The 15,753-nt window shown below is 39.7% G+C and overlaps 1 protein-coding gene across 1 annotated transcript in view; it reads left to right on the forward strand.

Annotated features, from left to right (window-relative positions):
• Positions 1-10,868: 10,868 nt before the first annotated feature.
• The window catches only part of OTC (ornithine carbamoyltransferase), a 60,118-nt gene continuing 55,233 nt past the window's right edge, over positions 10,869-15,753 (forward strand). Inside the window, exon 1 of the mRNA XM_032883150.1 lies at positions 10,869-11,107. Coding sequence (XP_032739041.1) covers positions 11,031-11,107 — 77 coding nt within the window. The 5' untranslated portion in view covers positions 10,869-11,030. The remainder of the gene's footprint in view (positions 11,108-15,753) is intronic.

Raw genomic sequence — 15,753 nt, forward strand, 5'->3', positions numbered from 1 at the left:
AGTAGGCAGAGAGGCAGGCAGAGAGAGAGGGGGAAGCAGGCTCCCTGCTGAGCAGAGAGCCTGATTCGGGGCTCAATCCCAGGATCCTGAGATCATGACCTGAGCCGAAGGCAGTCTCTAACCCACTGAGCCACCCAGGCGCCGCTGTCTGCTGGATTGATTATGTGTCCATGACCTGGCTTTGCAGGGGGTGGAGGGAGGGAGGGAAGACTTACGCTAAGACTACACTACAACAGGGACGCCTGGGTGGCTCGGTTGGTTGGACGACTGCCTTCGGCTCAGGTCATGATCCTGGACTCCCGGGATCGAGTCCCGCATCGGGCTCCCAGCTCCATGGGGAGTCCGCTTCTCCCTCTGACCTTCTCCTCGCTCATGCTCTCTCTCACTGCCTCTCTCTCAAATAAATAAATAAAATCTTAAAAAAAAACTACACTAAAACACACACAATGAGAATTAGAGGGGATTTCAAATGCTGGGCAGAGAAAACCCCTCCTTTTTTGTCAATCAGTAATGGAAAGAGCTTTCCTTAACAGTTGAGAAGCCACTTTATATTTCTCACTCTCTCACTTGCTTTTTCTCATTCTCCCTCCTTTACCCAACTTTGAGAAAGTCGCTGTATTTCCCTGGTCCTCTGGAGAAAAGAGTTGGGTTAAGATATTCAGGGTCCATCTATGTCTAACACTCCATGATCTCAGACCTCTCAAGGATTTAGTAAGGAAGATATTATGCTTACATTAAGTGTTTAATAACTGCATAGCCTAAAATCTTTCCTTTTTTCTAATGAGTAGTCCTAAATGTTCAGTTTGACCCAGTTTCTCATGGTCTTTGAAGCTTCTACATATATCAGCAAATCATAATATTTGTGGAATTCCTCCTATGACATTAGGTATTGAAGCATTCTAACTGTACTTGCCTTTTGATATTTCATGTTGATTTTAATAGCTTCCCCAGTAACTGCCAAGTTAAGAGGCATATAAAAATCAAGGTGAACCTTAGGGAGAACAGTGATAAAGCAAGTTAATATTCCAGGAGGCCTTAGGGTTTTATCAAGGTTGATACATCAGTTTTACTTTAAATCTCTTATCTATCTAATTATTTCACCACTTTGATTAAATGAAGCTAAAATTGGTATTGATGAAAAGAGAAAGCACAATAAAAGCAGATAAGCAAATAATTGAACGTAAATAACTTTTAATTATACTACTTAGTAGAGTTAAGGAAGAGTGTCAGGTGCCAATATTACTTTGTTAAATGAAAGGGTAGTGTTGGGATGAAAAAGAAAAAATAGCACAAAATGTTCTGAAAATTGTGATCAATTTCAAAATGGTTAAACACTTTTATATGTGTTGGGTTCCAAAACAACCCTGAATCCTGGGTGGTGAATATGTCCAGAGCCTCTAATGGAAACCCAATTCTTTGGATTCTTCACTATGTCTTAGTCATTTGTAGAATCATGCTAAAATTCCCAGGCTTCCCCAAACACCAAGAAGTAGGTGGCCTTCTAGGTATGGCAGTTACACCTAGCAACTTCAAAATGTTGTCCCATTTGGAATTACAGTAGGAAAACTAGCAAATAGCTTTCACTTTAAGTTGATCAAACAGTTACTTCTAAACTCAATAGTGCATTTACTCTTTGCCCCCTACCTAATCTAAGGTTACCTGGATTATTTATCCTCTGTATCCAGTGTCCTGCTCTTATGACACATTGCGCACAAAAACACCTGGTAGTTTTTACCTGGGTGGCTCAGTCGGTTAAGCATCTGCCTTCAGCTCAGGTCATGATCTCAGGGTCCTGGAATTGAGCCCCACATCAGGCTCCTTGCTCGATGAGGAGTGTGCTTCTCCCTTTCTACCTGCCCCTCCCCCCTGCTCATTCTCTCTCTCTCTCTCAAATAAATAAAATAAAATAAAAACATGAAACACCGGGTAGTGATATAAACTAACTCACACAAGACATGAGATGTGAATGGAACATCCATTGCCAAAAAAGGGCTTGTGGGTGGGGGAAGAGTCAGTCATATCATCTGAAACTGAAGGTGATTATGATGTGCTATTCTCATATGAATTTCACAAAATGTATTGCTGATGTCTCCAGACTTTTTGCATTCAGCTGATTAGGGAAAAATTTTTTGGAAAATATTGGAAAATTTACTGGAAAATTTTGGAAAATATTTTGGAAAATTTACTAGACTGTTTTCATGCCCCTCACTGCTTTGAACAAACAGGCAACAACTATAAATTTTAACTGGCAAAAAGAGTAGTGGCTGTGGTATCAAAAAGATTTTATGATCTGTTTTTATTACACTGTTTCCTTATACTGGAAAGCAACACTGGCTGTTGGCATTTTCAGAGCCCTTTGTATTTTCAAAGCACTTAATCATTAATTATTTTATCTTCTTTCCATCTCAAATGGGATAGGTTGGTTAGCATGGCAGGGCTCCAGAAGGAAAATACTATGAGGCAGTAAAAGACTCAGAATATGAAAAGTTAGTGAAGTACTGAGGGAGAACAAAGTCCCTGGTTTTCCCATCATTGAGAGGGAAGAGAAAAAGAGAGAAGAAAATGCATCATAGGTCCTCACTGAGAAACACTGGTTTTATTTCTTCCTTATTTTCATTAGTTTAGAGGACAATGGTGGGGGAAAAAAAGCAGGACGCGCCTCTCTTTTATTTCTAGGAGAGTGACTATAATAAACCAACAACTGGGAGGGGGTGGGGGCTCTCACTGCATGTTCTGATGCCTGTAACTACTAAAAGCTAACATTTATTGAACACCAAGCAAGGTAGACTACTGGAATACGGTATATAGTAGCATATGGAGTATATCCATCAGTCACTATATCCATCAATCACATTTCATCTTCACAACAAAGTCACGATATAATACCACCAGTTAACAGAGGATGAAACATGTTTAGTGAGGCTGAGTAATTTGCTCACAATAAAAAGCTCAACTGTAACTGACTCTGAAATCTCTGGATTAAATCTCTTTATATGACTTCCCAGATGATTTGCTCATTTCTTAATGGTAATACACTGGGGAACTATAGAGGTTGACCTGGGAATCCATGAACTCTTTGGTTCTTTGGAAGAAATGATGTTGAATTCCAGTTGAAGAATTCTGGAGGAGGAATCGATCATGGTGGGTGCCTAATCCCCTGTACCAGACTCCAAACAGTCAACAAAGCTCCAGGGAAAAGGCTTGTTCTCTCTCACTTTAGGGACAAGATACTCATAGTTTATCATCTGGGCCCTGGTTAGGTCCCATCTTTATAGGCCACAAAATTGTTACCAGTAGAGCAGGCTTAAAAGATGAAGGCTGTGTTTAACTAGTCACTTAAGGTGAGGGCAGAGCTTAGAAGATGTGGTCAAATAAAACAATTGTGAGGAGATGAACAGGACTTCACAGGTAGTGTCTGGAGAGAGGCAGCAACCACAGAGAGAATTTCATCAAGACCCACAAAGGGGTGGGGAAGGCATTCACCAACCAAACAGTGAATTTTGAGGACATCCAGGAAATGTGCCTTGGGCTCAAGGTGAGAATATTGCTATGGAAATTACTTTTGGGACAGTGCTTCTAGACCAAGTGCTGGGCAGCAGGAATAACTGCCCATAGCCTCACAGGGCCCCCACAGCACTCAAACTCTAGAAGTATCTGGCCATCCTGGGGAGCATCAGGTATGATTGTTGAGGCCTTTGGTGGACTTTGAATCTCTGTGATGTCCCTGTTTGCTTAATGCCTGATAGCCTTTGGTCTGCTAATAAATCTCCTTTATGCACAGATTGACCTCTGTGCTTTGGAGGGGAGGAATTGGAATCAGCCTATTGGGAAAGAGATGGCTCTAGGATTCTGGGTGGGAGCTTAAGCAAATAAAAGGGCACCCATAATAAATAACCTCACCTTTTACATCTCATCTGCCTCTAGCACTAAGGTTGGATCATTAACCATATTTATTTGCCCTTTTCCTACCTCATAAATTGTGTGTGCGTTTCTTAATATTGCCTTCTAAAGCCAGAATTTACCAGATCACAAAACAAAGAACACCAGGTAGGAAAACTTGAGATTTCTGTCCTATCTAAGCTCTGAAAAATTCGAGGTCCTGCTTAAAATCACCAACTGCCAGAGTAAATGATTAACAGATGAGTGACTTCAGTGGAAATGTGATTTTATGACAAGAGAGAAAAGAGATTACACTTGAATTTGATAATAAGCATTTCACGCTCTGGTTCAGAATTTGGGTTTTCATGTAGGACTCTGTCTACCTTCTTCACATGCCTCAATTGAAAGGATATGGTGGGAAAAGAGGTGGAGAGGGGATCAGAGATAATCTTCACTGATTTCACAATTTCCCCTAGGGCCTGCATGTTTGAACAAATACTTAGCAGTGATGCAGCAAGAAAACACCCCTGAATCAATATTTTGAAAAAGTCCTATTACTATCTGCTAATTAAAAAGTAATTTTCAAATTCTCTGTAAAGCAGGAGCTCTGTGGGTGATATATATATATGAGAGAGAAAAACAGTAGCCAGTGGATGGGTGATTTATTTTACAATCATAATTCTAATTTATTTTCTATTATCAATTCCCATGCATATCCAAGCCACATTAAAATACATTCAATACAATAGAACACAGATTTACAGTTTGCAAAGCATCCCAGGGACACTAACATACAAGGATTTTTTGGATTCTTCAGCAAATTGAATGTGACCCAGGACATAGAGGGCTTTTATGGAAAGGGAAAACGAATTCCTGTATGTTCACCCCCCAAAACCCTCAACCTAAATTTCATACCTCAGAAAAAATTTAACTCAGAATGGATCATAGATCTAAATGTAATTTGGAAGGTTATAAAACTTTCAGAAGACAGGAGAAAATCATTGTGACCTTGGCTTAGGCAAAGAGCTCATGGATATAGCATTGACAGCATAGTCCATAAAAAGAAAAAAATGTGAGTGCAACTTGATCAAAATTTAAAACTTTTGCTCTGCAAAAAACATTATCATGAAAATGAGAAGATAAGCTGCAGACTGAAAGAAAATATTTTCAAACTGCATATCCAATAAAGATCTTGTATCAAGAATATATACTCAAAACTAAACAGTAAGAAAACAAATGACTCAATTAAAAAATTAAATAGGCTTGCTGTATGAAATGTAGGAAAGTAATAGTTCTCATCACAAAGAGAAAATTTTCCCCCCTTTTTTATTATTTTTAATGTATGTATATGAGAAGATGATGTTAGCTACACCTATTGTGGTGATCATTTCCCAACACATACAAATCAAAACATCATGCTGTATGCCTTAAAAATGTGCAGTGATGTATGTTAATTATTTCTCAATAAAAATGGACAAAAAATAAAGTAGGCAAAAGATTTGACAGACACTTCATCAAAGAAGATATATGGTTGGTAAATAAACACATGGAAAAGATGCTTAACAACATCAGCCTTTAGGGAAATGCAAACTTAAAGCACAGTTAGAAACTACTACACACCTATCTGAATGGTAACAGTGAAAAATCTGATAATACTAAGTGCTAACAAGGACGCAGAGCAACTGGAGCTCTCATGCATTACTAGGGAAACTGCAAAATGGTATAGCTACTCTGGAAAATACTTGGGCAGTTTCTTCAAAAGTTAAATGTATGCCTACCACATAATCCAGCCACTCTATTCCTAAATATTTACCCTAGAGAAATAAAACCTATATTCATGCAAAAACCTATATACAAATGTTGCAACAACTCTATTTATAAGTTTTAAAACTAGGAAACAAACCAAATGTGTTTTAATGGGGAATGAATAAACAAACTATGACACACACACACACACATACACACACACACACACAATGGAATACTTCTCAGCAATAAAAAGGAACAAACTAGTGATAAACATAGTATACAATGAATCTTAAAGGTACTACACTGAGTAAAAGAAGCAAATATCAGAAGATTACATACTACATGATTCCATTTATGTTACATTCTGTAAATGGGATAAGCATAGGAGAGAGAGAAAAATCAGTGTCCTAGGGATTGAGGGTGAGAGAAGGGCATGACTACAAAAGAATTTAAAGGGGTATTTTGGGGGCAGATGGAACTGTTCCATGTCTGATTGTGGTAGTTGTTACTACACTACAACTCACAGCTCTGTGCACCAAAACAAAAAATGGTTACGTTTACTGCATGCTAATTTAATAATTTTAAATTACACACCATAATAAGTATGTTCATTTAATCAAAATAAAAAGAATGAAGGTGGGACACTTGGGTGACACAGTTGGTTAAGCATTGGACTTCTGGTTTCTGCTCAGTTTGTGATCTCAGGGTCATGAGATTGAGCCCTATATGGGGCTCCCTGCTCAGAGGTGAGTCTGCTTGAGATTCTATTTCTTTCTGCCTTTTCCACTCATGCTCTCTCACACAACTCTCTCTCTAAAATAAATAAATATTTTTCAAAAAAAGAAAAAGAATATTGTTTTTGTTTGCAGATAAGGAAACTGACTTGCTTGAGGTCATTCAATAAAATAAATGATAGATTCTGAATTAGAACCATGTTTTTGAAGGACATTATTCTTTCCCTGTTGTTATATGAGAAATAAACCTTCAAAAACCTAAGCCAAATTATGTATTACTTAGCATGAATTTGGTTGTAAGTGACAAAAACCTCAACCCAAAATGACTTAAATGAAAAGACATTTATTACTTTATATAACAAAGTGTCTAGTGGTAGGGAGGGTCATGAGGTCAGTTGATTTTGCAACTCAATGATGTCATAAATGACCAAAATTCCTTCCTTCTTACTTTCTGGCAAAGCACAGCTTCTAAGGCTGCTTCTCCTCACAGCCACAGGATGACCTCTGGTCTTGCTTCTCTCTTCATGGGTATGGGATGGCTTCTGGTCTCAGATAGGAATGCATGCTTTTTTTTGTCCTTATCTAGCCTAAGAAAGAGCACCAGCAACAATCCCATAGAGCTTGTAACTGAAGCGTGTGCTGCATGCAAATGCTTTATGTTTCTTAGGATCCTAAAGATTCCAGACAACCAGCTATAAAAAGTATTCATGTAATTAGTAACACTGAAATAAACAGAGTTTCTCACTGCAGTAACAGCCATATGTCTTATTTGTACAGAGCTGAAATTTGCAATACATCTTTGGCAATAGCCATGCCAAGGCACTTAGACACTGTACTTCATGTTTGGTTAGCATGTTGAAGTTTCCCAAGTAGTGTAATAGCTCATTTTATAAAACCTTTATTTAGACAGGTGAGGACTCCGAGGGTCTTAAGGGAACCAAGTGATTTGGCCAAATTCAGTATCTGTTAGGAACCCAGCCAGAGGTCACATTTGATCTTCAAGCATCCTTCCTACAATTCCTTATATCACATTGATACCCCCTTCAGTGCTTGGACTTCACTAGGGAAACAGTAGCAATTTCAAAGGAATATTGCAAGTTCATACATGATGCTTATAAGCTTTAAATGTCAAGAAACTAACATTCTTTATATCCCCAATGGTAACATTTGGCCATTTGGAATTTTAGACTCAAATGTCAAATGACAGGATAAACTTGAAATCCGGGAGTCTCGTTAACTTTATCATCTCCCTTCTGTCAACATCCTATCAGTTGTTCTGATAGGTGGAATCTAATCGCCAAATCTCTCTTGCATCCGTCCTGTTTTCTATTTCCACATCCCCAGTATGTGCTCATGTCCTTGTTAGAACACAATAACCTTTGTCTCTGCCTCAATTTTCTGTCCATCGTACTTCTTACACAATGCTGCTGGATTGATATTTTCAAAATACAATGCAGATAATAACATATGCCCACCTGTCTGCCCCAGCTCTAAAACTGTAGTAATCTTCCTTTGACTACAGATTAAATTCTTAATCCCATAATCTGGCTTTCAAGGCCCTCAACAATCTGGCTCCAATATTCCTTTCCAGACCTAGAGAGGGTTCTCCTTTCAGGGTGGGAGTTGCTGGCAGTGGTGTGCTCACAATGGCTTGCAAGAGCCAGTCTTACACTTCTCTTCCCAACTCCATGTTCAGTGATGTCACTTTGGTAGCCTGAATCTGGCCATGATGGGAGCATTTACACCACACAGATCAGTCAATGCCACAGATCACAAGGTTTTTTTTTTTTTCCCTATTCTTCTCTTTTTTAAGAGCTGTTTGTTAAACATTTACTAGCACACTGCCAGTTTCAAGGTAACCAGGGATCAATCTGAGAGTAAGGGTTCCATATGGCGTGGGAACAAAGATGACACTGAAAGCCCAGGTACCAAATAAGAGATAAGAGGGTCTGTGGGAAGAGAACATGAGACAGCATGGAAAATTACTGAGAAGGTAGATCTGGGCAAATATTGAGTTCCGAGAGAAGCAGATTTTGAGAAAGGAATTTGAGGTCAAGTGATTTATCTGGAAAATGATCCCAGGAAGCACTGGTTAGGGGAATAAGGGAAGAGAGACAATGAAGGGACAGCAGCTAACATAGGGTACACTGATGAACAGGTTACAACTATGGGTAATCAATGCTCAGTACTACCAGGGCCCTTTAGGGGATTGTGTAAAATATGTCTCACAGTTGCACACAGGGGTGAGGAGTGTTCTTAGGCAGATAGCTGTGGGTGTTCTCATTAACAAGTGGCAGGTATGTAGGGGAGACTGAATGCAAAGAGGATACAAACAGGAGATGAACACTCATGGTTTTATGTTTTACATAAATTCCTGAGTGGTAGTGGGGCATCATTTAAATGGTCAATGATAGGGCACCTGGGTGGCTCAATTGGTTAAGCATCTGTCTTCACTCAGGTCATGATCTCAGGGCTCTGGGATCGAGTCCCACATCACGCTCCCTACTCAGCGGGGAGCCTGCTTCTCCCTATGCCTCTCCAGTACCAAACTTGTGCTCACTTTCTCTCAAATAAATAAATAAAATCCTTAAAAAAAATAAAAATGAATGGCCAATGATGAGGCAGATTCATCACTGTGAAAGTTGTTGTTACCCCACACACCCTATTTATTCCTTCCTTTGGGTCTACTCTCCAGTTTCTTCCTTTGCTGTAATATCCTTTGTAGCTCCCTTCAGTTTTGACAACTCCATAACTCTTCTCAACTCATCAAGGATCGTTGCCACCTCCTCCAGGAACCCCATCTATTCCCTACCCTACCCCCTGATGGTGGAAGCTGGAAGAAGCAAGCCAAACTGGAGGTCCCATGGGGTCTGATATAAAGGAGCAGAGAACAAACCCCTCTCCCCTGGTTAGAATGCCTGGGGTCAGGGAACAGAGACAAAAGTTGTCCTCTGGAGTATTCCAAATGTTTGACTCCATTTCCACGTGGGAAAGCACTCATTGCTCCTGTTTATCACTCCATCCTTCAGAGCCCACCTGGTACAGAGACCCATCGTGCGAGAGCTGCAACAGCTATTGTTGGTGGAAGAGAAAAATGAGCGAATGGAGGACTGGGTGAACAAAGGGAACGAGGTCGGGAGCCAAACCAGGCAGTTGACGTGGAATTAGAGGAGTCATGGTGTGGGTCAAGAAAAGCCTCTGGATGAATTCTGAGGACTAATGTCAAATCCTATAAGGTGCTTTCCCACATGTTACCTGGATATCTTACCTCTTGAGATTCAGTGAAATTGCCCCTAACCTCATCCCACTTGCAGTGCAGCTTCTCTATTCCAACCTCCCTAAGGGTTATGGGTTGTTTCAGTTTTCTGAGTCCCCTCTGGAGGACTGAGCTCCTACCTCCACAGAATTACAAGGGTTTCTGAGTTGCTTTGGCATCTCAGAAGTGCTGCCCCCTTTCTGTACCACAGCATGGAAGACACTTCTTGATTTCTCCCCCAGCATTGTTAATAGGAGTTGTTTGTGGAGGTAGCACACTTGACTAAGATACAGGCTTTACATTAGCATACCCTTCTAGCAAGTGTTCACCTGGGTTTCCTAAAGTTGTGTCAGTTGACCAGAAGAGGCAGCCCCTACCCCTTTCGCTCTTTTCCTGCCTCCCACCCTTCCCAGCTTTGAGAACTTTCTCTTCCCTGTGATATGGCAGCACTTTATCTGGACCTCTCCTATGGGTCTGCATTGTGGTATCTATTTACAGGTCATGTACCCTTACTGAACTGTAAACTCTGTGAGAGTGAGAGCATCTTCCTTCACTGAAATTCCAGGCTAGTCCAATATCCAACCACAGAACTGATCTTGAAAATATCTGATTTATAATTGTGGATGAATGAACGAATGTAAAGTGTTGGAGGACCACTTAGTGATCTGGAGAGGCGACCAGGGGAGGAGGAGCATAGGCTACTCCATCCCCACTTCTACTGATTGTGGGTTCCTGCTAGAATAGGCAACTACTTGTTTATTGAAGACCTACTATGTGCGAGGAACAATGGGAGGTACAGGACTGATATCTTATTAGACCTCTATCCCCACTCCAGCTTCTTGCCACCAAAAAATAGCTCTAGGGCTCTTCTTTCTATTTGTTTTTGTGGGAAAGATGAGACTTTGAGTTACAAAAGTAATATCACTGGAAATACTCAGGGCTATCATGTCTACCTCTGGGGTTTCACACTGATGACGCACATTTTCTGAAAGTGTTATTTCTATGTATCCTCGCAGCAGCCAGTACTGCAATGCCCTGCATATATCATGTGCTCAATGAGTTATTTGTCAATTGACTTCATATGAGTATGTGACAGTGCAAATATATTATAAAAAATGAGGAGTCTGTACTCCAAAAGAATCAAGTCTGTACTCCAAAAGAAACACACACACACACACACACACACACACACACACACACACAGGTGGAGCTTGGCTTAAAGTTCAAGTGTTCCTGTACCCTGCCCTGCGTATCTCTAACTAGGGGAATTTGATAAGGTAGTTGAAGGGTGATAGTACCTTTGCTCTCTCACTGCAATTGAAATCATTCTTAGCTTTTAGGTGGACCCCACTGTCTACCTTAGTGAGGCATTTTCAAGAGCATAGACTCATCTTTTTCATTATCAAAAGAAGATGCTGCTTAATTTGAGGATCCTGTTGAACAATGCAGCTCTTAGAAATGGTCACAGTTTCGTGGTTCGAAATTTTCGGTAAGTGATGGCCAGAGATTGGAGTCTGACTTAGGAACCATGGTGATAACTGAAGTTCTAGTCTGCAAAGGAGTGCAGCCTGAAAAGTCCTCTTTCTGCAGGGTGTAATGCCGGGTTCTACCCTTATTTGAGCCTGCTGTCTCTAATTCCAGCTGAGCTTTCATTTCTCAGTCCTGTGTAATCAGGTTTCATAGCAGGCTGGTGTGGCGGGGTGGAGGGTGCTAACCTCGGCAGGTGAAATGGACTAAATGTTCTTGACATCTTCTGATTGTGTACATTTTAAATGGACTACTGCCTGAAGAAAATTAGAACTAATTTACACAGGGTCTTCAGCTTGTATTTGGGTTTGCTTGAAAATAACCTATCATTCTAGGGAGTGGGGATTAATCAGTTCTTTAAAAAAAACCAACAGAACCCAAATAACAACTGGATAAATATTTATGAAGCTGCTGCAAAGGAAACTTAGACGTGCTGAGGATAATAATATATTTTTTTAACTAAAATTCACATTTGAAATCCATCCTTGAGATTCTTGGTAGCATGTGAAAGGAGGCCATTTCCAGTGAATTCATTATAAAAGTGACATCTTGCTTACAGCTAGTGAACATGCAGTGGAAGGTGGCATGGCATGTGTCTGTGGGGAAGGGGACAGGGATAATAGGTTAACCAGGAAGGAAGGCCATGAAATGTGCACATCATTGCCAGAAGGCTTCTAGAGTAATTGTATGTTAACAATCCCATAGAATTTTTTCAGAGGCTCTTTACAAGGTACCTCAAAACAACCTCACTGACTTCCTAAAGGGAGAAGATTCTAGTTTGAAGTTGTCTCCCACTGTTAGGAAGCAGACCTGTGACAGTGGCCTTGAGTCCCTCCTCTGGGCCACCTGGAAGCTCTATGCTCTCTGGACTCTGCCATGAGCACCATTTCTTTGGTGAAGAGAAGAGTCTCGGAAGCCAGATGACATTATAGATGATACTATAATTAAGCCAGTAGTATTAGACCTAGATGGGACCACAGAGCCATAGAATAATATTAGCCTTCTCTTATTTTACAGATAAGGTCAACGAGACCTAGGCAGATGATGGCATTTACTGATTAGTACTAGAGTTAGAGCACACAACCCAAGAATGTGGAGGAAAGCTCAGGTTTTGGAGTCTAAACTAGGTTCAAGGCCTGGTACCACCACTTGCTGGTTATATCGACCTTGAGCAAGTCAATAAAGTTTCTGTAATGTTGCTTCACCTATAAAATGGAAAAAGAGTAATATCTGTTCTGCTTACATCATAAGGTGGTTCAATGATTCATTTAATAAATATTGAAAGTCAAGCAGAGAAAGTCAATTATCATACGGTTTCACTTATTTGTGAAATATAAGGAATAGCATGGAAGACATTAGGAGAGGGAAAGGAAAAAGGAAGGGGGGGTAATCAGAGGGGGAGATGAACCATGAGAGACTATGGACTCCGAGAAACAAACTGAGGGTTTTAGAGGGGGAGGGGCAAGGAATGGGCTGGCCCAGTGATGGGTATTAAGGAAGGCATGGACTGCATGGAGCATTGGGTGTTATACACAATGAATCGTGGAATACTACAGCAAAAACCAATGATGTACTGTGTGGTAACTAACATAACACAATAAAAATCAATAAATCAATAAATACTTGTTGAGCACCTACTTTGTGCCACACTATCTGCAAGGTGTTGGGGATAGAGTGGCAAAGAAGGTAAGGAAAGTCTCTCATACCAGACACATGAAGTCACAGTCTACTGATAATCAGTGAGATAATGAGTGTGAAAACTGTAAAGTGACAGACGAATGTTTATTATTTTATTATTCCATCCCACTGAGTTATATCAGATAAAAGTATGATGAAATTTTTTTCCATAGTTTCTAATAAAGAATCATCACTGAGCTGAAAATAATCAACTGAATGAATAAACAAAGCTTGGAGCTTAAACTTATACTCTTCTTTGAAAATTACAGTGATGACTGATTTTTAAAATAATGATAACAAGTTCAAGTTTTTAAAGTAAAACCCCTTCCAAATAATTGGGCTTCTTTGGTATTTACTAATAATCTATCATTTATATCCAATAGCCAGACTGTAATTCACAGAGTTTTGGCAAGCCATCTCTCACAGTGAATGGGGGCTGAGGCAAAAACATGTCTAAATCAGCCCAAATCGGTACCTGTTATTTGAAAATATGAAAGCCTTGAATCACCCATGTCATTAGAGACTTAAGAGCATAAACCTTTCGTGAAAATGGGATAATGTTGAAATGGTGTCGCTCTCGTGTGGCATGGATGTTTTTTTTCCAGTTCTTTTAGTTAGCTATGCTACCTGTCAGCGAGATGAACTCAGAATTGCTGATCTTCAGTAAGACCTCTGGCTTTTGATGACCTCTCAACAACAGAGAAAACTCCCTATCAACTCTGCCTGTATTGTACTTTTACTTTGATTTTCAGCCTTCCACAGAGATTCAAGCTCTTTATTTCCCCCATATCTCTTGGGAAAGGTGAAGAGACCTCGCTACAGAACATATCACGTGATCTTAACACTATCGAATAATAAGAAATGTGTGGTTAGGGTGTGGCAATGCCACAAAATAGGGACTGCAGAGATTTGAAGTGAGCAGCCATATCGCCATGGACAGGATAAAAATAACAGCTTAAGTGAGGCTGAAGCCATTCATGCAGGTTCCCAAATCAATCATTTTTAGTCAATTATTATTTCTTTTTTCTCCAAAATCGATAGGATCAGACACCAAGACTGCCGAAAACACCCAATCCATATGCTTTTCATCTCACAAACAAGGCTCTAGAGCCTGGCGGTGTTTGGATAATAGACAGTGTCCCATGATTTGTTGCCTATTAGGGAAACCACTTATAGCTTTTAAAGAAACCACTAAAAAAATCTCTGTCTTTATCAGAGAAGACCAATTTGTAAGTGCAGTTCAATTTCATCTCACAAATAGAAATTTCTTCAGAGAATATTGGGCTAAGCCACCCAATTTTGTGGAGGTTATGGATTGGGGTGGAGGTGACTGGTTTTCAGGTATTTCATTCCAGACCTCTCTTAAGGGCTTACATAACTCATTAGGCTCCCATCATCCCACACACATATTATCTCTACAAGCATGGACACACAGATGAAGCAATTATAGGCCATCCATGCTCTTGCCTAGAGGAGAGAAAACAGTCCTCTTTGATTATTCACACCTTCTGTCATAACTTAAAATGAATGCCTTTTTAAAAACATATTTCCTGACTTCAGAAAACTACAAGGTCTGAGAACCTTGTCATGATATTTCCCTAGGCCAACAGTAAAATTTGGGTCTATTTCCGGTTTGTTATTTTTAGTAATTTAGTGATTTAACTGAAATAGAAGTAGAGGCAGATACAGATTTTCAACAGTTTTGGGGTTCCAGCCATTTTAATAACATCTGCACAAAACTAACCCTCTTCAATTTTCAGATGATGGGAAGTCACGCCATTTTGGGTTGACAATATCAGGTTTCTTAGAAACCACTAGTCACCCAGTTACAACAGTGACTTATACCACATATGAACATGCAGCAACAGTGAGAAAGGCTGCAGGTCAATTTTTAGTAAGAGACTATTATTATTGTTGTTAAAGAAGTAAAGAAATTTTAATCGGTGCTTTTTTTTTTTCAGATCAGTAGGATGAGATTCAAGAGTTTTGTGAAAATAAAGTCACTGTCCCTTGCATGCACTGCAATGTGACTTCTTGAGATGGCAATAAAGGGATGAAATTAAAGGCAGGTCACTGAGAATTCAGATGGCTCCAGTATGGCCCATGGGAAATCTTGTGTTTATAAACTTCACGAGTGTTGTGGAAGACAAAGACAAGATGGATCACTGATTTTGAGTTGATCTTCTTAATTTTTCAGATCAGGAATTGAGGCCAAAGATGGAAAATGGTATTCCCAAGGTCATAGTTGAACTAGGACTAGAATTGGAATAATTAAAACCACTGCCCTTTTTCTTCCACTGCTTTGATTACTTTGATCCTTCCAAACTGATCAAGTTGGCCATTCTACCCTTGCACAATCTCCTTTTTAAAAATACAGCCAAAATATCTCAGTAAAGAAAAAAATTAAGAAAAAATATGCCTTAATGGTTGCACCAATCTGGAACATTAAAGAAACACAAAAATCTCAGCCATAAGGCCCACTGACTCCCTCTTAGGCCTCCAGAAGATAAAGTCTTCATCTTAAATTTTCCATGGGGATCAAGATACCATTTAACACTGAATTTTTTTCCTATTCTGGTGAAGTTTATTTCTGGCTGACCACATTTTACTCAGATCAAGCACTTTTTCTTCCAACAAAATACAATTATATAAGGGAACACATCCAGATCTCCTCCCGTGCTCCAAACAATTTACCAGAGTTGGAAAACGCAGACTCTTGCAATGAAAGGTTTTATTCTGCCAATACAGAATATGCTTCCATTTTCTAGCTAGGAAGATATTTGGGTAAAACTAACACAAAGGTCTACTATTACCTTGGCTTAACTTCTTAGCACTCAGTGATCTGGGGTTGAGAAATCTCTGCAATTATTTTTTTAAGGGATAAAATTAATGCAAGGAACTAGTCTTGCTTTTTTCAAAAGCTCTGGCTTT

Source organism: Lontra canadensis, unplaced genomic scaffold (genome assembly GCF_010015895.1).
Source record: "Lontra canadensis isolate GAN:19392208 unplaced genomic scaffold, GSC_riverotter_1.0 scaffold86, whole genome shotgun sequence".
Classification (NCBI taxonomy): Eukaryota; Metazoa; Chordata; class Mammalia; order Carnivora; family Mustelidae; genus Lontra; species Lontra canadensis.